The sequence below is a fragment of the Hypanus sabinus genome, chromosome 11 (assembly GCF_030144855.1).
Source record: "Hypanus sabinus isolate sHypSab1 chromosome 11, sHypSab1.hap1, whole genome shotgun sequence".
In the NCBI taxonomy this organism is placed as follows: domain Eukaryota; kingdom Metazoa; phylum Chordata; class Chondrichthyes; order Myliobatiformes; family Dasyatidae; genus Hypanus; species Hypanus sabinus.
In genome coordinates, this window is record NC_082716.1 from 69,374,192 (window position 1) to 69,398,486 (window position 24,295).

At 39.7% G+C, this 24,295-nt stretch overlaps 1 protein-coding gene across 1 annotated transcript in view; it reads left to right on the top strand.

The window, feature by feature from the left end:
• Positions 1 to 24,295, top strand: part of kif14 (kinesin family member 14) — a 95,784-nt gene that overhangs the window by 42,076 nt on the left and 29,413 nt on the right. Inside the window, exons 16-21 of the mRNA XM_059983629.1 lie at positions 496 to 656; positions 7,628 to 7,775; positions 11,979 to 12,125; positions 14,387 to 14,528; positions 15,370 to 15,463; positions 18,179 to 18,317. Coding sequence (XP_059839612.1) covers positions 496 to 656; positions 7,628 to 7,775; positions 11,979 to 12,125; positions 14,387 to 14,528; positions 15,370 to 15,463; positions 18,179 to 18,317 — 831 coding nt within the window. The remainder of the gene's footprint in view (positions 1 to 495; positions 657 to 7,627; positions 7,776 to 11,978; positions 12,126 to 14,386; positions 14,529 to 15,369; positions 15,464 to 18,178; positions 18,318 to 24,295) is intronic.

Below are 24,295 nucleotides of genomic sequence, written 5' to 3' on the forward strand. Positions count from 1 at the left end.
GGCAGAATAGAGAGTGGAATAGGATGAAAGTTGGACAAAAACATACTCAGCCAGGCAAGCAGCATCTGTGGAGGCAAGGAGTTGGTTAACATTTCAGATTACGATCCTGCATCTGGACCGAGCTGGAAATGGAATGATTGATGGTATAAAGCAATAACTACAGCAATGTGGGGTAGAGGCTGGGTAGTTTTAGTGGAACCAGTTATTGAGGGGACATATGGAATCAGATGGGAAAAGAGAGGATGAACAGAGTTTGGTAGGTGATGGTGGAGCCAGGTGGAGAAGGGAAGGTGCACAGGGAATAGAACAGATTAAAAAAGGGGGACAAAAAATGGACAGATGAGAGTGTGTGGGAGGAGAAAACCAAAGGAGTTGATTAGGGTTAATTATATTAATCTGGGAACACTGGTTAAATGATTATGCATAAATTGGAAAACATGACAGTTCAAGTAAAATGTTTAGTGTCATTATAAATGTATATTGTACATTTTAAAGGGAGACAGAGTAATACTTGGTGGTGATCATTACTTCAAATTTAATCATCCATTGGAAGTCCAGAGTGGACAAAAAGCATCTTCTGGGAATGCACTCCTTGGAGATCCTCCAAAAGACTTTGAATTTGCCAGAAATGAACTTCTTCAAGCTCAAAGGGCAAGGTAAAATAAAATCTTCACAGCTGTTTCTGAAAATCTGGTTAACTGCTTTGAAAATTGATGTACATTTCACTGACAATCTTTCTGACTATTTACATTGTTATGTATGATACATCACTGTGTGTGTACATGTGAGAAAACTGCTTTTTGTTTGTGTGACCTGTAATTGGCATGATTTTGTGAATCAGCCATGATGGAATGGCCTAATTTTGTTCTTGTGTCTTATTTGTAAGTGTCTTCCTTAGGAATAGGTGGAGTACTTTAATGTAACAACTCATTTTATTTATAGCCTTAAATTGGTCTTTGACAAAACCCCTGCTCCTTTTTCCAGTTTCCTTTGTCATCCCAAAATATGTAACAGGTGGGCTGATTGTTTGTTCTGTGGTTGTATGAAGGATTCATTAATGATTGTGTAGATAGATGTGCATTCATACACACCTTACAGTCTGACGTATTTAGTAGTTATTAAATGGCATGTTTGTGAACAGAAACTTGATGTTTTGAAAATACAAATGTGGATTTTCAAAAGATATTTGCTGAAGTGCTGTGGAGAAAGCTCATTGACAATATGAATATATAAACTTTATCATGATAGTACTATTTCAGATTTTGTGTTCAGAAAGTTTTTAGAAAGTTTTCTGTCATCTTGCCCGTTCTCTCGCTCTTGTTTTTACCAATGAAGTGTCTGTAAAGAGAACACAGGATAGAGGATTGGAAAAATCATTGTCTCATAAAATGTTGAATGTGAAGGAGCAGCTGATAGGAAACTTGATGAACATATTTTAAATGGTGAACTTGTAGTACAGAAGATAATATAATAACAAGCAGGACTTTGAATTGCCAGTCTTTAGATGTGGGAGAAAAATTGAATTTGAGTATTTAAAAAAAAAGAGTTGAGTTGTAGATTTTCCAGGACAGGTATACTCCAGGTTATTATGGGAATCAAGGGAAGAGATAATTTTGCCTTTGGTGATGATTTTTGCATCCTCCCTCTAGCCGTAAGAATAGTACTAGATGTTTGGAGGTGACAAATGTTATTCCTTTGTTTAAGAAAGAGAGTAGGGATAACCCAGGGAATTATAGACTAGTGAGTCTTACTTCAGTTGTGGGCAAACTATTAGAGAAAATTCTTAGAGACAGGATTTACGAACATTTAGAGAAGCATAGTCTAATTAGTCAGCATGGCTTTGTGAGGGGCAGGTCATGCGTCATAAGCCTGACTGATTTCTTTAATGTGACGAAACACATTGATGAAGGTAGAGCAGTGGATGTGGAGCATATGGATTTTATTTTTATTTTTAGTAATATAGCAGCAGTGTAGGCTCTTTGAATCACACCGCCCTGGGAACACTGAACAACCCCGATTACGGGGCAACTTACAACGATCAATTAACCTACTCTGTACTTCTGTGAACTGTGGGAGGAAACCAGACCAGCCGGGGAAAACTCAACACATTCCTCGTGGAGGTCATACAGAGACTCCATACCCTTGAATTCCGAATCCCGATGCTCCAGCTAACTGCTCCGCTAATTTGGCAATTGGGATTGCCAACCCTAATTTTAGTGAGGTGTCTGATAAGCTTCACCATGATATGCTCATTCAGAAAGTTGGTGACATGGGTTCTGGGGTAACTTAGCTGTGTGGATTCAGAATTGGCTTCTTGACAGAAAGTGGGGTTGTGAGGTGAGGTGAAGGCCTCCATCAGTCAGAGTTGACCATGGTTATTGTGTCCTAGCTGTCTAAATACGCAAGCATGGGCAGTATGATATCAAGACAAGTCGAGTCACTTTTTATTGTCATTTTGATCTTAATGGCTGGTACAGTACATAGTAAAAATGAGACGATGTTTTTTCAGGATCATGGTGTTACATGATGCAGTACAAAAACTAGACTGAACTACATAAAAAACAACACAGGAAAAAAAACTACACTAGACTACAGACCTACCCAGGACTTCGTAAAGTACACAAAACAGTGCAGGCATTACAATAAATAATAAACAAGACAATAGGGCAGTAAGGTGTCAGTCCAGGCTCTGGGTGTTGAGGAGTCTGATAGTTTGGGGGAAGAAACTGTTATATAGTCTGGTTGTGAGAGCCCGAATGTTTTGGTGCCTTTTCCCAGATGGCAGGAGGGAGAAGAGTTTGCTTTGCGGATGCAGCGTGTAGTGTAAATGTCCGTAACGGCAGAAAGAGAGACCCCAATAATCTTCTCAGCTGACCTCACTATCCACTGCAGGGTCATGTGATCCGAGATGGTGCAATTTCCGAACCAGGCAGTGATGTAGCTGCTCAGGATACTCTCAATACAACCCCTGTAGAATGTGATGAGGATAGGGGGTGGGAGATGGACTTCCCTCAGCCTTCGCAGAAAGTAAAGACATTGCTGGGCTTTCTTTGCTATGGAGCTGGTGTTGAGGGACCAGGTGAGAAGTGGAGAGCAAGCTGTCGCCCATGTAATAAGCCGCCCCACCCCCCCCACACACATCTGATGAACCCACAGGAACGGTAGAGACTGATATAGTTTGGTATCAGCAATTGCAGGAGTTGCCAGTCAGCATTGAACTCAACTTTGGACTGCCTTAGGGACTCCAGCTCCGGAATTTTCCTTCAAATTCCCAGAGCATTCTCAATGAGTATGTATAGCCGCAAAGCAGTGGAGGTTTGGGATCAGAGTTTTTCTTCTCCTGGATGAACAGCCAACTGCAGCTGATGAGCCCTATCTGTGCAAAGTGATTGGTTTTAAAGTGCCAGTAACCCACCTTTACCTCTTCTCCTATCAGTAGAAACACTTCTGTCGGGCTTAGTAGCTAAGCCACAAGTGAAGGCCAGGAGCTGGAATTTGTTGTCAGAGGCTATTTGAGATGCATGCCATTGGGAGCATTTATTAGGTAGTGGGAACTTGTCCTCATTCCCACCCCCAGCTATAACAACCTTAAGGATCCTTAAGGTTGTAGATGAACATATTCTGCTTGGAGGTCAGAGACCAATAGTGTTCTGCAGTGATCTGTTCTGGGAACCCTGCTCTTAGTGATTTTTATGAATGACTTTGATGAAGAAGTGGAAGGGCAAGTTTGCAGATAAAATGGAGGTTGGTGGAGTTGTGGATAGTGTAGAAGGTTGTTGTAGGTTATAATGGAACATTAACAGGCTGCAGAGCTGGGTGGAGAAGTGGCAGATGCAGTTCAACTCAGTAAAGTGAGAAACTTTAGAAATTCAAATTTGAAGGCAAAATACAGAGTTAATGACAGGATTCTTAGCAGTGTGGGGGAACAAAGGGACCTTGGGGTATATGTCCCTCAAAGTTGCTACACAAGTTCATAAGGTTGTGGTGTCTTGGCCTTCACTAGTCAGGGACTGAGTTCACAGCACACCGTGAGGACTGCCGAGTGCATCATTGGAGCCTCCCTGCCCTCTATTGTGGACCTGTACTCTTCCAGGTTGAAGAAGAGGGCAGGGAACATCATAAAGGACTCCTTCCATCCTGCGCACGGACTGTTTGAACTGCTTCCGTCTGGTAGGCGCTTTAGATCCCTCCAGACTAAGACTAATAGGCACTGGAGAAGTTTTTTCCCTACTGCGGTCACTTTGCTGAACAGTTAACTGCCGGTTAACTGTTGTCTAACTATTACTTGGATTGCACTACTTGTATGTATAATCTATATTTTAATTTATATTTATCATTATTATTGTTAGGGGCAGAGAGACAACATCTGCTGGAAGTAAATTCCTTGTATGTGTACAGGTACTTGGTGATTAAAGTTTGATTCTGATTCTGATTCTGAAGAGCATTGAGGTAATGTTGCAGCTCTATAAAACCCTGGTTAGACCACATCTAGAATATTGTGTTCAGTTCTGGTTGCCTTATAAGAAGGATGTAGATGTTTTACTGAGGGTGCAGAGGAGATTTACCAGGGTGCTGCCTGGAGTAGAGAGCATGTCTTATGTGGATAGGTTGAGTGAGTTAGGGCTTTTTCTTTGGAGCAAAGGAGGAAGAGAAGTGACTTGACTGAAGTGTACAAGATGATAGAGGTTATAGCCATTTCTCAGAGCAGAATTAGCCAATATAGTACAATATCCAATATCAGGTGATTGGAGGAAAATATGGGGGGGAGGGGGTGTCAGTTTTTTTTTTACACAATGATTGATGAGCGCATGGAACACCCTGTCAGAGGTGGTGGTAGAGGCATATACATTAGGGATAAATCCTAAATATGTACGAGAAGACGAGGACTGTAGAATAGAATTGCAGATAGAAATGTATATCTGACACTGAATCAGAGGAGTGAAGGACAGAGCAACAAAATATAAAGTGAAAGGCACAAGCTTATTATACATTCCCTTTAATTTAGAAGGGTGCTAATAGTTCTTGAAAGTATAGTAAACACTTTCCTCAATAGGGCAAACCAGAATAAGGGGGCACAGTTTTAAAAGCTATAAAGATGTACTTTTACCAGACAAAAATTCAATGGAAAAAGTAGATTTCTTATTCAGGTTATAGAATGTTACTCCAGCAACATTTTCCATATGGGAGATTATTTTTATCATGTAATAATGGTATGGAGAAAAGGTACAAATCAGTAATTATCTTATCGAATGTCAAAAAAGCTCAAATAATTGACAGCCTTTTCACAATTTCTATATTCTCATCATTGCCACTGTCATTTAGTATCATCCTTACAGTTGCATTCAATTATAAAACATGAATAGAACTCTAGGGAACATTTGATATTATGACGACATAATATACTCTTGTTTCCTGTGTGTAATTGATTATTAACTAACTTTTTTTAAAAAAAAGCCTCGATGGACTGGCAGAGAAATCAGCCTTTCTCATTGTTAAAAAGATTGAGATCTGACAGATACAAATGTGAGAGATTTCTCTGAGGTGGACTGGAGAAAAGTATCTCTTATTCTCTTCCAGTTGACTTCCTCAATAACCATCCCCAATCCCATTAATAAATAAGTGATAAAATTGTCAGCTCAAAGATTTAGTGGTGGTTAGTTTAGATGTGCTTTATGCAGGCAGTTAACGATTGTCAAAATCTGTTATGTTCTTAAAAAAGCAAAAGCAAACAAAATATAAAATATTTTGAAAAACAATTAAATGATTTTGAGTAAAGAACAAGGAAACAGTGGGTGGTGGTTAAATGGAACAAGCTGCCAGACGAATTGGTAAAAGTAGATACAATTCCATTTGAAAAGTATTTGGACGTATAGTTGAATAGGAAAAGAGTCTAAGGATGTGGGCCTAATGTAGGCAAATGGGATTAGTGTGGATAGGCATCACAGATGGCATAGACGAGTTGAGCCAAAAGCCCCATCCTGTGCTTTATGACTGTATGAAAAATGGACTTTTGGTGAATGGATCTTTAAGAAAATGGTGCTGCAGTTATGAACACAAATGTAAATTAACTCTCTGTTCAGCAGAATTCTACAAATTACTAAGTTTAGACATAACTCCAAAAGTGTGTGCATTTGTGTTATACAAAATATTTTTAAAAACCTAACCTATGCCAAACCTGCAACACACACAACATGCTGGTGGAACTCAGCAGGCCAGGCAGCATCTATAGAGAGAAGTGCTGTCGACGTTTCGGGACGAAGGGTCTCGGTCCGAAACGTCGACAGCGCTTCTCTCTATAGATGCTGTCTGGCCTCTGCGTTCCACCAGCATTTTCTGTGTGTTGCCTGAATTTCTAGCATCTGCAGATTTCCTCGTGTTTGCCAAACCTGCAAACCTATTTTTGTAGTTTGAACTCTGGTTGAGTGTTATACTTCATTTTAGTAATAAACTATTATATACCAGGTGGGGAATTATTCAAATTGAAGATGTTGTGTGATCAATACTTGTAAGTAGCTGTAATAACACGATTGCAAGATAAATGCATTGCTCAAGAAATAATGTAAAATGTATTTGAAATTGTATGCTATGAATTTAGGACATGGTATGAAAGATAAAATACGTTTTTTTTAAGTACATAGATGAGTATCAGGTTTAATTAATGAGAAATCCTTGTTCCTGGAAAAAAATATTGTGCTATTCAGAAGAGGGATTAAGGTGAAGACTCAATTGTGAAATGAGAGTTATCCAAATAGAAAGATAAAAGACATGAGATGGATTTAGTTTGTGGATATTATTGATAAATTGTAGTAACAGGGAAGTGTGCTCTGCAACTTGCAGGTATTTTGGGTTAGGATTGCACAATAAAGTGTACAATTTTATGCATTCATGAATGCAGGAATAAATAACTTGGGGTACTGCAGAATGTTATCATTCACTAAATTACGGCATAGAAGCTTCAGACCTCCTCTTAACTTCCAAAAATTGATGAAGTCAAGTTATGCAAAATGCAAAAGATCTGTTAGTATGCCATATCGATATTACTGTTAACAAGAGCAGCTAAGAACAGTTGTTTTATTCAGGTCACATTTAATTTATGTCATCAGCAATCATAAGAAACTACAAAGATACTTAGAGAGTTTGAGATTGATTCACTGGACCCCGTTGAGGTATATAGACAATACTGTGGTAAAAACAACACAGTAATAAAACCCAGAGTAATATTTTCCAGATAAAATAATGATCCAACGGTAGGCAAGCAGAAGCCCAGGAAGACACCTACATGAGTAATTGGTAATGTTGTATTGTCATGAATTATGTGTCAATATTTAAAATAAGTTGAATGGACTTGTGTGTAAAAATCTAACGTGATGGACTGATAGTCAATCCATAGGAACCCCACTTAGAAACATTGCAAATAAACTCAATGGGGAAACCTCGTTACAAGTTTTATGATATTTCAGTATTACACTATAACCACTCATTTTCTTTGGCATGTTATGTAATTTAAGCCTATTGAGTTGAGCACTGGAGTTCTAATCTAATTTTATTTTGCAAGAGTGAAAAGCTGATGTTATTTTTATTTTTACTAGCTTTGCAACTTCATATCTTCCTGCAAATGTATTTACAGACTTGAAGTTGAAATTGAAGAGGCGCGTTTGCAAGCTAAACAAGAGATGATGCAAGGTATCCAACTTGCAAAACAAATCGCTCAAGAGGAATTATCCAATCAAAAATCTCTGTATGAAAATAAAATACAAGAGCTTGAAAACGAATTGGTAATTTAAAATAAATTCTGATGTGGTTATTGTTTGTGCATACAGAAAATTTGTGAGGTTAAAAATAAAGCCCAAAATGCTATGAACACAAGTCAGATGGCATTTGTAGAGAGAGAGAAAAACACTTAGTATTTTAGGTTGATGTATATTAACAGAATAGTTTCTCCACCCTCAGATGCTGCTTAGTCTTCGAGTATTAGCAGCGTTTTCTGTTGTTATTCATATTTGCTGTCAGAAACTTCACATTGATGCCTACTTCATCAGAGTCTGATGTAATTTGAATCAGGTTTATCATTTATATTTATGCATGTTATGAAATTTGTGCTTTGTGACAGCAGTATGGTGTAAGATATAAAAAAAAATACTCTTGGGTCAAAAATAAACTGTGCAAATGAAGAATTCCAGTAAGACAACTTTACTCAAATACTCTAGCCATAAAGGCCAACAAATTCTGCATGCCACATATAACTGGGAGATGTTGGAGTATACATCATTGCACTTGGCAAGGTCCAATAAAAATAAATTGAATTTAGGCAGAGCAGCCATTGTGGGAATGGCAATTGTATGAGTGGGCCAGTGTTAGAGTGGGGGAGTTTACATTTTGGTGAGGAGAGGTGGAGGCTGTAGGTAGATTTTTTTTAAAATGTTTAATTTTTCTTTCTTTCTTATTGCACAGTTGAGATAGTGGGGATAGCAGGTAGGATAGTGGAATGCTCCTCTTCTGGATGTTGGAAGGCATCCAACTGCAGCTCCAATGTCCATGACGACTACACCTGCAAGTACTGCATCTAGCTGCAGCTTCTTAAAGACAATGTTAAGGAACTGGATCTGCAGTTAGATGAACTTAGGATCATATTGGATTCTGAGGGTTTGCTTGACAGGACATACAGGGAGGTAGTTACCCTAAGGTGCAGGATCTAATTTAAACTGGGTGACCGTTAGGAGGGGGAAAGGGGATAGGCAACCAGTGACCGAGTACCTCTGTGGCAGTTCCCGTCAATAACAGGTATACTGCTTTGGATATTGTTGTGGGGAATGGGGAAAGGGAGGATGATATGGAGGAGGAAAGTCACAGCAGTCAGGTCCCTGGCACTGAGTCTGGTTCTTTGGCTCAGTAGGGAAGGGAGGAGGTAAGGGGAGAAGAAGCAGACTATAAAAGGTATTTAATGGTTAGGGGAACAGACAAGAGGTTCTGTGAATGAGAATGAGATTCTCAGATGATAGGTTGCTTCCTGGGTGCCAGGGTCTGGAATATTTTGTATCGAGTCTACAGCATTCTTAAGTGGGAGGGTGAGCAGCCAGAGGTCAGTACCAATTACATGGGTAGGAAGGGTGACAACATTCTCCAAAGTGAGTTTAAGGAGGTAGATGCTAAGTTAAAAGATAGGAACTCCAGCATTGTGATCTCAGGATTGCTACCCATCCATGTGCTAATGAAGGCAGAAATAAGATGATAATACAGTTTAACACATGGCTAAGGAGATGGTGCAGGAGGGAGGGCTTCAGGTTTTTGGATCATTGGATTCTCTTCCAGGAAATGTGTGGCCTGTACAGGAAGAGATGATCGCACCTAAACTTGAGGGCAACTAATATCTGAGTGAGAAGGCATGCTAGGGTTGAGGGGTGGGGGTGGGTTGGAACTATAGTTGCAAGGGACAGGAAGACAGATGTTACTAGTATCTGAGACAAAGTCAGCAATCAAAAGGTTGTACATGGTGGGATTAATGTTCGATAATGTGCGATAGGACAATAGTACAATTTAACACATGAAGGTGATGGTGCAAGAGGGAGGGCTTCAGATTTTTTGGATCATTGGATTCTCTTCCAGGGAAGTTGGGACCTGTACAGAAGGGACAATTTGCACCTGAACTGGAAAGGGACTAACATCCGTACAGGATGGTTTGCTGGTGCTGCATGGAGGGGTATAAGCTAGAGTTGCAGGGGAATGAGAGCCAGAGCAGTTAGTGGAGTGGTTGTTGGGAAAAAATATTAAGCCTACAAGCAAAGTCAGGAATCGAAAGGTTGGGTATGGTGGTGACTAATGTTCTGAATTGTGTATATTTCAATGCGAAGAGTTTTGTAAGGAAGACAGATGAGCTTCAAACATGAATCAGCATGCGGAATTATGATGTCCCCATTAGTGAGACTTGGTTGCAAGAGGGGGAGGACTGGCAGCTGAATGGTGACAAAGCCGGAGGGTTAGCATTACTAGTTAGTTCTTGCATCTCCTTGCAACTATAGTTGAAACCCACTCCCTGTGTAGTATTAGCAAGCCTTCCTGCTTGGATATTATTCACCCTCAAGTTTAGGTGCAAACCATCTCTTCCTGTACAGGTCTCACCTTTCCTGTAAAAGAATTCAATGATCCAAAAAACCTGAAGCCCTCCCTCCTGCACCATCTCCTTAGCCATGTGTTAAATTGTATTATCGTCCTATTTCTTCCCTCACTAACATGGCATGGGTAGCAATCCTGAGATCACAACCCTGTAGTTCCTGTCCTTTAACTTAGCATCTGACTCTCTGAGCTCACTTTGCCCAACCTTGTCATATCATTGGTACCGATGTGGACCATGACCTCTGACTGCCTCACACACCCACTTAAGAATGCTGAGGACTCGATCTGCATTGTTCCTGACCCTGGCACCCAGGAGGCAACAGACCATCTGGGAATTTCATTCTTGTCCACAGAACGTCCTTTATGTTCCCTTAAGTAACAAATCCCCTATCACTACAACCCGCCTCTTCTCCTCTCCACTTGTCTTCTGGGCCACGGTGCCAGAAACCTGGCTGTTGTGGCTTCCTCTGCTGGGTCATTACCCCCCAACAATATCCAAAATGGTATACATGTTAAGAAAGATGGCCATAGTGGTACTGTTCTGCACTGACTGCCTATTACCTTTCCCTCTTCTGATGGGCACCTAGTTACCTGTGCCTAACACCTAGGTTGTAACTACCTTCCTGTATGTCCTGTCTATCAACCCTTCATCCTTCTGAATGATCTGAACATCCAATTCCAGCTCCAATCCCTTAACATGGTCTGTTAGAAGCTGCAGCCAGATGCACTTCTTGCAGATATAGTTGTTAGGGATACTGATGGTTTCCCTGCATTCCACATCCCACAAGAGGGGCATTCCAATATCCTGTCTGGCATCTCCAAAACTCTAAATTGCAATAAGAGAGAAAGAAGTAATAAATAATGAAAAAAAGTATCAACCTATAACCTATGCTTTTCCAAAGTGTTTATAAGCCCAAACCTCAATGCCCCACTGAACATTGACCCACTACAGTGGCCAATCCCACAATGCCTATTCAAATTGAACCTAACTTCTTTTTATTGGTCCTTTCTATGTACCTAATATTGTGCAAACTAATGTCTCTCCAGAAATTGTGGTGCACAAAACGATCTGACTGTCCCGCTCACTTCTTTTAAACTCTCTATCCCTCTTTGCAATCCAATGACTATCAGGACTGTGGCTCGCAAAATATGCTGAGTCTCCCGCTTGCTGCTTTTAAGTTGCTCATTCTCTTTTAAGCTTGCTCATTCTCTTAGTCTGATAGAGCTTTGTTATAAATGATATGTTATGTTAGTACTTAGGAGAATGAGGGGAGATTTGATAGAGGTATACAAAAGTACAAGGGGTATGGATAGGGTAAAAGTAAGCAGGCTTTTTCCACTGAGGTTGGGTGAGACTAGAACTAGAGGTGAAAGGTAGAATGTTTAAGGGGAACATGAGGAGAAACTTCACTTAGTGGGTGGTGAGAGTGTGGATCAGGCTGAAAGTGGAAGTGATGGATTTGAGTTCAATATCAGCATTTAAGATAAATTTAGATAGGTACCTGGATGGGAGGAGTCTGGTGCGCAGGTTGATGGGATGAGGCAGGTCAATAGTTTGGCACTCTGTGGATGAGCTGATGGGTCTCTTTCTGTGCTGTAGTGTGCTTTTACTCTATAACACATCGCGTACCTTCCAAATTGCTTGTGGTATTTGCATGTTAACTTTCAATAACTTATGTACTAGTTCAGTCACTTGCTATTAAAAATACTGTATTTTCCATTTCATTTCCTAAAGTGTTCATCCACTAGTCTTTGCTAAAGAATTTCTGACTTTTTCTAACTGGGACTGAATGCTGCAGATCTTTAGTTTTTATCAGTGTGGAAAACTTAATTGATTTTTTCATCACTGATCTTGCTTAATTGCTCAGGTGAATGAAAATAGAAAAAGGAAAGAAATAGAGCTGCAGAATGTCAAAAAGCAGCTTCAAAAGGAGATGCTAACAAACCGAAGGCTTGAACAAGAGCTGGAAATGAACAGGAAGCGCCTTGAAATGGAGGCCTCGGCCACAAAGCAGGTAGGGTAAAGTTTTAGAAGTGTATTAATACATACTAAATTTATAACCCTACATTCTTTATGCCATAAGACCTTAAGATATAGGAGCAGATTTAGGCCATTTGGACCATTGAGCCTGTTCTGGCTTTTCATCATGGCTGATTCAATTTTCCTCTTAGCCCCAACCACCTGCCTTCTCCCAGTTTCCCTTCATGCTCTGAACAATCAAGAATCTATCAATCTCTGGTTTAAATATACATAAAAGCTTGACATCCACAGCTGCATGTGGCAAAGAATTCAACTTATTCACCACTTTCTGGCTGAACAATTTCGTCCTCATCTCTGTTCTAAAAGGATGCCCTCTTTCCTGAGGCTGCGTCCTCTGGGTCTGTCAAGACCTTTCACAAACAAGTGGAAATCTGTAGATACTGGAAATCCAAGCAGGAAGGGTCTCGGCCTGAAACATCAACTGTACTCTTTTCCATAGGTGCTGCCTGGCCTGTTGAATTCCTCCAGCATTTTGTGTGTGTTGATATCATAGCCTTTCATATTTGATAGGTTAGAATGAGGTCACCCCTCATTCTTCTGAATTCTAGTGATTACAGGCCTAGAAACATCAGACATTCTTCACATGACAAGCCATTCAATCTTGTAATTACATTCATGAACCTCCTTTGAACCCTCTCTAGTTTCACCACATCCTTTCTTAGATAAGGGACCCAAAACTGCTCACAATACTCCAAATGAGGCTTCACCAGAGATAATGTCTCAACATTACATCCTTGCTTATATATTCTAGTCTTCTTGAAATGAATACTAACATTGCATTTGCCTTCCTCAAAACAGACTCAACCTGCAAATTAACCTTTAGGGAATCCTACACAAGGACTCCCAAGTCCCTTTGTGCCTCAGTTTTTTGTATTTTCTCTCCATTTAGAAGATGGTCAACGCTTCCATTTCTTCCACCAAATTGTATGAGCATACAATTTTGGACATTGTATTCCATATGCCATTTCTTTGCCCATTCTTTTAATCTGTCTAAGTCCTTCTGTAACCTCTCTGCCCTCCACCTATCTTCATATCATATGCAAACTTTACAACAAAGACATCAATTCCATCATTCAAATCATTGACATATAACATAAAAAGAATCGGTCTCAACACAGACACCTGTGGAACACCACTCGTCACCATCAGCCAACCAGAAAAGACTCCCTTTATTCCCATTCTTTGTCTCCTACCAATGAGCCACTGCTTCTCTATATTAGAATCTTATTGCTAGAATCTTTCAGTAGTTCATATTTTTATTTTTGGATAATGGTAACATTTTGTTGTAGAATACTTTAATTTATCTTGTGACTTAAACTGCTTCCTGATCTTATTTGTACTTTTAATGTTTTTAAATTGTAGTTTGTATTTGGTCATATGACTAATATTTCAATTTAGAAATTATGATAATGCGCAAATACATTGAAGTTGAAAAATGTTTTAGGATTTTGGATTTTAGTTGGGGAATTGACAGCAAATGAAAGCACTGTTTTCTTTGTATAGAGATGGAGACGCATTGATCAAAATTATTTTCATTTGGAGTGGAAAAACTTATTTGTAATATGCTACATAAATTGTAATCTTTAACTATTACAAGCAAAGAAATTAAATAATTCACTATTTTATCTGTGTCAAGAACTGATATCTTTAACCATCGTGTTCTCAGCATCTGAGACAGTGTAAGTGCTGGTATGTCATTGCTGATGTTTTTTCCCCAGACAGTATTCCCCTGGTTCTGACTGATGGGGAAATCTGTACCACATTGTATACACTTCTCTAGTATTTTCTGTCATCTTCTTTTAAAAAAAAAAATTACTTTGGCACAGATTACATTTAAATGATCATTAGTTAGATGTGAACACTGAAGGAGACTACTCCCAGGTTCTACCTTCTGATCTAGCTTTATTCTGCCCTATCCCAATGTCTGCATATATGTACTTCTCAATGTTGTTCTATTTTTGTTGCTATGTCTGGTACTGGAACCCTTCTAGGACTGGCCAGCTTGTCATGAATGGTAAACTGGCCGAGAACTTGCACTGATATGTCATGGGTTATAGGTGTTTAGAATTTAAGCATCCAATTTCCACACCCACTTGGGTTTCTCATCACACAGTCACCATATGTATTATTTTGAACCCATTGCTGGAGCTAAGTAGTGGGTGGTGTGGAGAGTGAGTGCCTTGTTTCTTGTAATTTGGTGCTGACTTAACCAGTTGTATTCTAAAATTCTCCCAGGCCCTGGAAGATCATAATATACGGCATGTAAAGTTCCTCGATGCTCTGGAGGCAGAGAAAAGAAAGATGGCACAAGATTTGGAACGGATGCAGCAAGAACGACAAAAGAAATGGGAGGCTCAAAATTTTACTTCATGTACAAGTACATTAATTTTTATTTATTTCATAGTGACTGCTCAAATTACTTCTGCAATGCCTGGACTTCTTGATCTCAACTTCTATGCTTTTCAGAGGAGAACTTAAAGGGATGTGCGCTTTCTGCATAACAATGACATGGAAGCAACATGAACTCCCGTGTGTTTTATTTTTAACAGTGTACCAACTTCATTTTGTATTTGCCTCTGGAATATTTCTTACAACAGTCAGTTACAATTATTGTTTGTGTGTGGTTTTAATTGGTTAGCATTCTTCAGAGTCTCAGATCATTTTTCTTCTCTTCGACAAACAATTCAACTATGAGAGCACAATAAGTGCAATGAACATTTTATAATGGTGTTGCTGGTAACAAGTTTAGATGGAAAGTTAATGAAAGTGGAGTATAATATAAAAAAAATGCCTTTTTGTTTTTTTTTAATGCTTAAAGTAAGGCATTCCATGTATTTGAAACCAAGCAAAAATAGGAGCATGAACTGCCAATTGTAGACTATGTGAGCACACATGTGAAGAAATTCTACTTGATGAGTGGGCAAACGTGCAAGTTCAGTTTTATCCACTTTAAGCCCCACAAAGACATGTCAGGGTATTTTCTTAGGAGTATGAAAGTAGGAATTTTGGAGAAGCAGTGAGCGCAATGCAGAATGATACTGTAAAAAAAAATCTTATAACAGAGAAAGAAAGTTGGTTAATATAAGAAATGAGCCAATTAAACAATTTTTTTGTCCTTTCGGTGAACTGTTTGTATCCCTTTATGTTACGAATAAAGTACATGTTTTGTGTAGTTTCTATGGCAGGCCTAATTGATTTATTTTCTATTTGTGTTGCAGGCCATTCACACTGGAGCTCCATGAAGCTTTCAATGATGATCCAGGAAGCTAATACTATTAGCAGCAACTTGAGGAAGCACACTATTTTTATTAGGTTAGTGTCACCCTGTGCAAAATAGTCAATCTTATTGATGAATAGCACTGAGATAAATGATTTTATTAATGTAATTCTTTTTTGTTTGACATTGTAAGCATCTGAATTGGGGAAGTATTATTTAGCTATTATTATTTTTATGCATTCTTATATAGCTTATGGTGTAGTCTGCATTGCTCCAATTCAATTAAATGTAGGTGGTTAAATTTAACTGAGTAATGATGTACCTTAGATTTTGTGCATAAATCCTAATATCTGTTCATTCATTTACAGTATTTACTTTACAGATAAAGTAATAGTTGAGCTTAAGAAAATTAAATTAGTAGCAATTTCACTTTATCATAATTTAAAGTATTTGTGTGTACTTTCTAACTGTAACATTAAAACTATTATGAAAGGATAAGAGCAATGTTTCTCTTCAGTTATTTGTAACAACCTACAAGCCTTTTGAAAGTGGGGGATAAGGAAAGCCGGTCTGTTGTAAATTTGTTCCAAAAGTAGAAATACCTGATATGTGCATCGCTTATGGAGAGTATCAGCATACGTTTTCTTGTATATTTTTTGGCTTAATCAACCACAAATGTATAATGATGGATTAGTACAATCATTGTATGTTACAACTATAATTTGACATTAAAATAAAGTATGTAGAAGCTGGAAATCAAATAAAAAATGGAAATGCTGTAAGTAATTAGCAAGTCAGGCACATCTGCAGAAGGAGAGATAGTTAATGTTTGGAATCCAGGATTCTTCAACAGAACTAAGAAAGTGAGAAATCAAGTCTGTTTTTAACAAGAGAGAAGATAGGGGAGGGATTTGTAATACGAAGGCCTGATTAAAGGAGCTAGGGCTTTACTCTTTGGAGGGGAGGAGTATGAAAGGAGACATGATAGATATTAAAAGGAATAGATGGTGGACAGCCAGCATCTCTTCCCCTGGACACCACTGCTCAAAAGAAGAGGACATGGCTTTAAGGTGTTACGAATCCCGTGACTGGAGAACTTACCAGCAAAGATAGAGAGGTCCGTTGAAGTCTGATGTCACTATTTTCAAACGTTTTTATTGATAAAGGGACACAAAAGTAGGGTTAATACAAATATTCAGATAGTGCACATCGTCGACACTCAATCTAAAGCGCTGGTATAGTAATAATCGTCATTAAGAAGTGAGCTCTGCTGGTGTCTAGGGGTTAATAGATTGTCCGTTGGAAATATAAAAGTCACTCAAAATCTGCAGGCCTCAGCCCTTTGAAAATCGCTGGGTTTTCCGTGGGGCGACCGAGAGAGAGAGATTGGGGGAGAAGAGAAAGAACTTGCTGAGTCTCAATGAATCTTCCGTGAAATCGGGGGAGCATTGGTTTCCTCTCCCCGATGTTAGTTAAAAGCGGTTTTCTGTGATTCCAGCCACAGATTCCAATCCCGGAATCTAACGCACGTGGCTTCCTTCAGAATGGCTTCCCGCTGCTGCGGGAACACTCTCGTGTCTTCTTGGTGCGTCCGAGGGGGCTGTCCCCCTGAGACTCTCCTTTATACTTCCTCACAGGGTCGCAGGTGTCAATCAGGTTGTGATGATGCAATCTCTCTCTCAACCAGCCCACCTTGCCCAAGGGCTTTTCACGTGGTCTTAATGAGACAATAGTCGCTGTTGTCTTTATTCTGTATCCCTGGTGGGACCTGCAATTTGGCACGTCTCTCTCTCTCTCTCTCTCTCTCTCTCTCTCTCTCTCTCTCTCTCTCTCTCCCCGACTGGGTCTACTGACCACCCCCCCCCCCCCCCACTTCGACGGGTGCTCTTGCGATTCTCACAAAGGAGGGGGCTGGGATCATAACAAAGGTAAGGGGTGGGAAGTTCAAGGAGGATATTAGAGGAAGGGATTATACTCAGAGAGTGGTTGGTGCATGGAATGCCTGAGTCAGTGGTGGAGGCGGATACACTAATGAAATTTAAGAGACTACTAGACAGGTATATGGAGGAATTTAAGGTGGGGGGTTATATGGGAGGCAGTGTTTAAGGGTCGGCACAACATTGTGGGCCGAAGAGCCTGTACTGTGCTGTACTGTTCTATGTTCTATGTTAGCCTGTCCAAATGTCTTAAGGGGCCACCAGCAGCACATTAAGCTATATTCATGTAATTTGTTGTAAATGGCGAGTTTGTGGGACATGCACAGCAACCAGATTACACTAGTAAAAATCTGAATTTGGGCTGTTTGAAAATTAAGATTTTAGGTAGTTCCATAAGGATGGGTGTACATTTGTGAGTAGAGCAGTTCAGGAACGAATACAGGAAAATGGTTTCTTATATTGAGTCATGATTGAAGTGTTCAGCTCTGGGCTTTCTATCATGTTATTTCGGAGAGCGCAGATGTTGCAACTTTTATCTTGCTATCTACTGGGTTGGTATGTTCCCTTCAGTCTATTGTAGTAAAATAAATAGGATTGGAACTTCCCTATTTGAAGAGACATGAATAAGAGCCTCTTTTCTTGCCACTTTAGTCTAAAATGTTCTTGAATGCCAACCTGATTAACTGCTTTGAAAAAAAACAGCTGTTTTACAATATCCAACAGTAACTTTTCAATGCAACAAAGTTATTTTTCGCAATAGGTCGTAATCCTTCTGGACTAAATTTTAGAATTTGTGGCCGAGAGTGTGGATATAGCTATTTCTTTGCTGAATCACGATACAGTGCAGAAACTGATTTTTCTTTTTTTTTACAGACATGAGCCTGACAACAAAAATGAAAGCCTAAAAAGTCCAATTCAGGTTCAAGTTAAAAATATTAAGTTAGGCATAAGCACTTTCTGGAGCTTGGACAAATTTGAATGCAAGTTGGCGACTATGAGAGAACTCTATCAGGTAAAGCTTTACTGTTGAGCTGTGAATGATTAGAATATCTCTCAATAATCCATTACTGTGTTTATTGTCTAAGACCAATAGCAATCATATTACAGTAATGTGGACCTCTCACCAGAAGGTAAAGACAAACAAGTAGCCACCTTGTGGCACTACACAATTATGGCCTGCTGACTGTTTTGAATTTCACGTCACTGGGATCTATTAGTCAGATTGATCCAGATGCTAAAATAATAAAGTAAGTCGAACCTCAAATTTGAACATACATTATCTTAAGGCTTGCTATGCTGTCACATTTCATAATTTGCCTGAGATGCTACGAGCAATTTTTATGAGTTGTCATCAACATGCTGGATATTGTATCCTTCTGTAGTGAAATAATTAAGTCATCGGACTGTACAAAGATGAATTATTCTTTTGTTTAAGGCTTACATACTTTTTTTCTCATTCTTGCCCTTTTATGCTGCTTCACTTCTATTTTAATTATTCTATTGGCCCTCCAGAATCTTTATTTTCAATTCTGCCTTTTTGGTCAAACAATTTGTCTGCTGGGTAACAGTTATAAAATTAGCACATTAGAATGAAATGCAAGTGTTGTGTGCATGTTTAAATCTTTTTAGTACATGGCTTGCATTCTTGTAAAGAAGGACTAATAAATATTCATTTTGTTTATCTTTGCTGTTTCATTTTGAAATAGTGATGCCAAATTAGTAGCATAGCATTGAACTATTTAAGATTTCCTTTGCTATATTTGAATAACTACTGTACTATATATTATAAATCAACAAGTATTCACTTTTAGCCTATTATGCTGATTTCTATTCTTTATCAAACATTTCTGTATAAAACTATATTATTAATTTAAGATTCTCCTAATTTTGCTCGATAGACAGCTGTTTATCTGATTTGTGTCAATGCATTTGTGGTTTGGCACATTGTGTTGCCAAAATAGTCAGTTATTCAAAGTTTAAATGGTATGCCTGTGCCTGGCTTAGGCAATTCATGACCAATAAAAAAAGAATCTGGGGAAGTTTTGACAAAACAAATCTAAATGTTATTAACTATTAGTTTGGGCCTCAGTCCTGTATCCAGCTCTATCTTTTCTGACTGAAGTTTAATGATTGATTGAATACTGAGGATTTTTAAATACCTCTTTTTAGATCTTGGACATGCTCAGACATCTTGCAGTGCACAAAGTATGTCTTAAGCTTTGCAGAAGAACTTGTACTTTGTGACTTTAAAAATAAGTAAGAATAGTTATATGCTTTTGAAGCTCTGTTTCTTAACAACTTATAATATAGCAGTAAACTCTCTAAATTTCTTCATGTTTTATTCCTCTCTTGAGACTCAGTTTTAAAAAGAGAAGGGTAAAATTAATATGCATAGTTATTGGGCTGGTAAATTTAACATGTATATAATGTAATTTCCTTACAGATTTCCACCAACTGCAGAGACAGACTTTTTCTTTAGGTGTGAAAAGGATGGCAATTAGCATTACATTGTTTTAAGACTGGTTGATTTATTACCCTGAAAGAAAACAATTGTACTTTATTGCATATCTGAGTTATTATACCTGTTTGATTCATACAATGAGCACTTTTTAAAGTCTGATTAACATCATTTAGTGTATTATATTTGAACATTGAGAAACTTGAGCGTTTGTAATGTTGGAGCATGGATTTTTTTTGAAGATCAGGGATTTTGATGTTCATACAAGCAGCTTGTGACTAATGACCTGACTGGTGTTATTGCGCTGGATCTGAAATGCTTCCTCGAACTGCCACTCTCACTGCCTGCCCATTTGTATTTGCCTACCCTGGGTAATTTTGCTGGCCTTTTATGGCCTCAGCAAAACTAGAAGAACTCAGTGGGTCAAGGTTGATGGGTGAAGTGAGTTGGGGGTGGGGAGTGAGGCAGGATGATTTTTTAAAACATGAACAGAGTCCATCGAGACTTGTCTGTGGAGTGGGGGATTGCTTGGATTAATAGTAACGGGTTAATTAGCAAGGGCCAATAAAAAGAAGTGTGGTTTGAGCGGAGTGGCCATTGTGTGAGTGGATTGGCTCAACAGGCTTGGTGAGAACAGCTGTAAACTATAACTTAAGCTTGAGAAGTTAGAGGCATGACAAGTGTAGGCAGGATGGTAGGTAGTGGAACGCTGCTCCTGTGAGATGTGGGATTTCAGGATACCTTGGTTTCACTGATGACTACATCTGTAGGAAATGCACCCAACTTCAGCTCCTGACTGACAAAAGTCAAGGAGCTGGAGCTGGATGTACTTATGAGCATCTGGGAGGTTGAGACTTTTACTGAAGTTCACACTCAGAATGCAAGCTTCAGATAGCAGCTGAGTGACCACCAGGAGAAATAAAGGAAGTATATAGTTGGTGTAGGGTTCCCATGTAGCATTCCCCTCAGCAACAAGCATACCCCTTTGGATGCTGCTGGTGGTGGAAGGAGTGACCTGTTAGGGACAGCAGCAGGCAGAGCAGTAGTAATAGGAGACTCAGTAGAATTAGAATTTTTGTTTCTTATATCCATCCCACAACACGAGGGAGTAAAAATCATTATGTTGCATCTCTTTATGTACAAGCAATAAGGAAGGGTAATGTGGGAGGATATTGCACAAACACTAAGATTGTATACATAATTGTTTTGTATACATGTATGTGCAATCAGATATGCAATCATCAATGTGTATTGATCAATCTGATGGCCTGGAGAAAGAAGCTGTCCTGGAGCCTGTTGGTCCTGGCCTTAATGCTGTGGTAGATGGAAGCAGCTGAAACAGTATGTGGTTGAGGTGGATGGAGTCCCTGATGATCCTCTGGGCCCTTTCTAAGCACCTGCTTCTGTAAAATGTCCTAAACAGACTAAGTTCGCATCCACAGATGTGCTGTGCTGCCCACACCACTTTCTGCATTGCCCTGCAATTGAAGTAGTACAGTTTCCATACCAGGTGGCAGCACAGCCAGTCAGGATGCTCTTGATGGTGCCCTGTAGAAGGTCCTGAGGATATGGGAGCTCATGCCAAACTTCAGCTGTCTGAGGTGATACCAATGAACTTGAAACTACTCAACTCTGTAGTGCAGAGTTAGGGGGATGGATGGGAGATTCTGTGGTCATGAAAGAGAAGCCAGGATGTTGTGCTATCTCCCAGGTACTAGCGTACAGGATGCTTCAAAGTGGCTGCAGAAGATTCTCAAGAGGGAGGGTGAGCAGCCAGAGATTGTGGTGCAGATTGGAACCAATGACATGGGTAGAAAGAGGCAGGACGTCTTGTGCAGCAAATATAGGAATTGGGGAAGAGGCTGACGAGCAAGACCGCTGAATTAGAAATTCTGGATTACTCATAGTTACCACATGCTCGTCAGGGAAGGAAAAGGATATGGTATAGGTGAATGAGTGGCTGGTGAACTGGTGCAGGAGGCAGGGTTTCAGAATTTTGGATCACTAGAAGCATGTTGTGGGACTGTATGATCTGTACAATAAGAATGGGTTACACCTGAACCCAAAGGGGACCAATATCCTTGCAAGCAGGTTTGCTAGAGCTGTTGGGGAGGGTTTAAACAAAGTTGGCAGGGGGATTGGAACTGGAGTGATAGGATTGAGGATGGAGCAATTGGTTTATGTTGATTCAGTATATAGTGGGACTCCGAGGATGGACAGGTAGATAATAGGGCAAAATTGCAGTCATTGGATGAAGTGAAGGGTAACATGAGTTATGAATACAGCAAAAAGGGTTATGAATACAGGAAAGTAGGTGTTAAATTTGACTGCACACATTATAAGGAATAAGGCACAGTTAGAGATTGTCAGGTATGATGTTCTGGCATCACTGAGATGTAGCTGAAAGAAGATTATTGGTGGGAGCTTAACATCCAAGGATACATCTTGTATGGAAAGGGCAGGTAAGTAGGCAGAGAGGGTGGGTTTGCTCTGTTGATTAAAAAATGAAATCAAATCCTTAGCGGTGACAAAGGATGGGAAGATGTAGATCCCTTATGGGTACAGTTAAGAAACTGCAAAGGTAAAAAGACCCTAATGGGAGTTGTGTATATACAAGACTCCAAACAGTAGCCAGAATGTGGCATGTAAAAAGGACAATGTTATGATACTCATGGGAGTCCATATGCAGGTAGATTGGGAAAATCAGGTTGGCGCTGGATCCCAAGAGAGGGAAATTGTAGAATGCCAATGAGGTGCCTTTTAGAGAACAAGTGGTTGAGTCCACTACGGGAAAGGCATTTCTAGATTGGGTGTTGTTTAATAAACTAGATGCGATTAGAGAGCTTAAGGTAAAGGAACCATTGGGAGACAGTGATCACAATATGATAGAATTTTCCCTGCACTTTGCGAGGGAGAAAGTAGAGTGAAGTTAAAGGATTGAAAAGCTTTTGAAAAACAATAGAAGGCACCTAGAAGCCTCAAGGAGAGTGAAGATTAAATATGAAGGTAAGTTAGCCAAAAAATATCAAAGAGGACACCGAAAGTCTTTTCAGATATATAAAGAGTGAAAGAGAGGCAAGACTGGATATTGGACTGCTGGAAATTGATGCTGGAGAGGTAGTAATAAGGGACAAAGAAATGGCGGTCAGCTTAATAAGTATGTTGTGTCAGTCTTCACTGTGGAAGACACTAAGAGTATGCCAGATATTCACAAATGGCAGGGTGCAGAAGTAAGTGTTGTTGCTGTTACTAAGGAGAAGGTGCTTGGGAATCTGAAAGGTCTGAAGGTAGATAAGTCACCTGGACCAAATGAACCACACCCCAGGGTTCTGAAAGAGGTAGCTGAAGAGGTTGTGGAGATTTATGCAATGATTCTTCAGAAATCACTAGATTCTAGAATGGTTCTGAAGAGACTGGAGAATTGCAAAAGTCATTACACGCCTTGAGGATGGGGGTGGGGCAGAAGGGAAATTTGAGGCCAATTAGCCTGACTTCAGTAGTTGGTAAAATGTTGGAGATCATTTCTAAAGATGAGGTTTCAGTGTACTTGGAGGCACATGATAAAGTAGGCCAAAGTCAACATGGTTTCTTTAAGGAGAAATCTTGCCTGCTAAATCTGTTCTTTGAGGAAATAACAGGCAGGATAGACAAAGGGGAGTCCGTGGATAATATTTCCTTGGATTTTTGGAATGTCTTTGACAAAGTGCTGTACATGAGGCTGGTTAACAAGATGAGAGCCCATGGTATAACAGGATAGAAGATTGGTTAATTGGCAGGGAGGCCAAGAGTCAGAATAAAGGGGAACTACTCTGCTTGGCCTCTATGATAAGTTCTACAAGGGTTGATATTGGAATCGCTTCTTTTCACATTATGTGTCAATGATTCGCATGACAGAAGTGAGGGCTTTGTGGCCAAGTTTGGGGATGATATAAAGGTAGGTGGTGGGGCAGGTAGCGTTGAGGAAGCAGGGAGTCTGCAGAAGGGCTTAGACAGATTGGGAGTATAGCCAAAGAAGTGGCGGATGGAATATAGTGTAGGAAAGTGTATGCTCATGCATTTTTGTAGAAGGAATAAAGGTGTAGACTGTTTTCTAAATGGGTGCAAAGAGACTTGGGAGTCCTTGTGCAGGATTTCCTAAAGTTAGCTTGCAGGTTGAGTCAGTACGAGTGAAGGTAAATTCAATGTTACCATTCATTTTGAGAAGACTAGAATATAAGAGCAAGGATGCAATACTGAGGCTTTATAAGGTATTGGTCAGACTGCACTTGGAGTACTGTGAGCAGTTTTGGGCTCCTTATCTATGAGAAGATGTACTAGCATGGGAGAGAATGGTTCTGGGAATTAAATGGTTAACGTATGAGGAGAGGTTGATGGCTCTGGGGGGGACTTGCTGTAGTTGAAACCTATTTAATATTGAAAGGGTGAGCTTAGGACTGAAGGGCACAGCCTCAGAATAGAGGGACGCCCATTTAGAACAGTGGTGAGAAGGAATTTCTTTAGCAAGAGGGTGGAGAATCTGCAGAAATCATTGC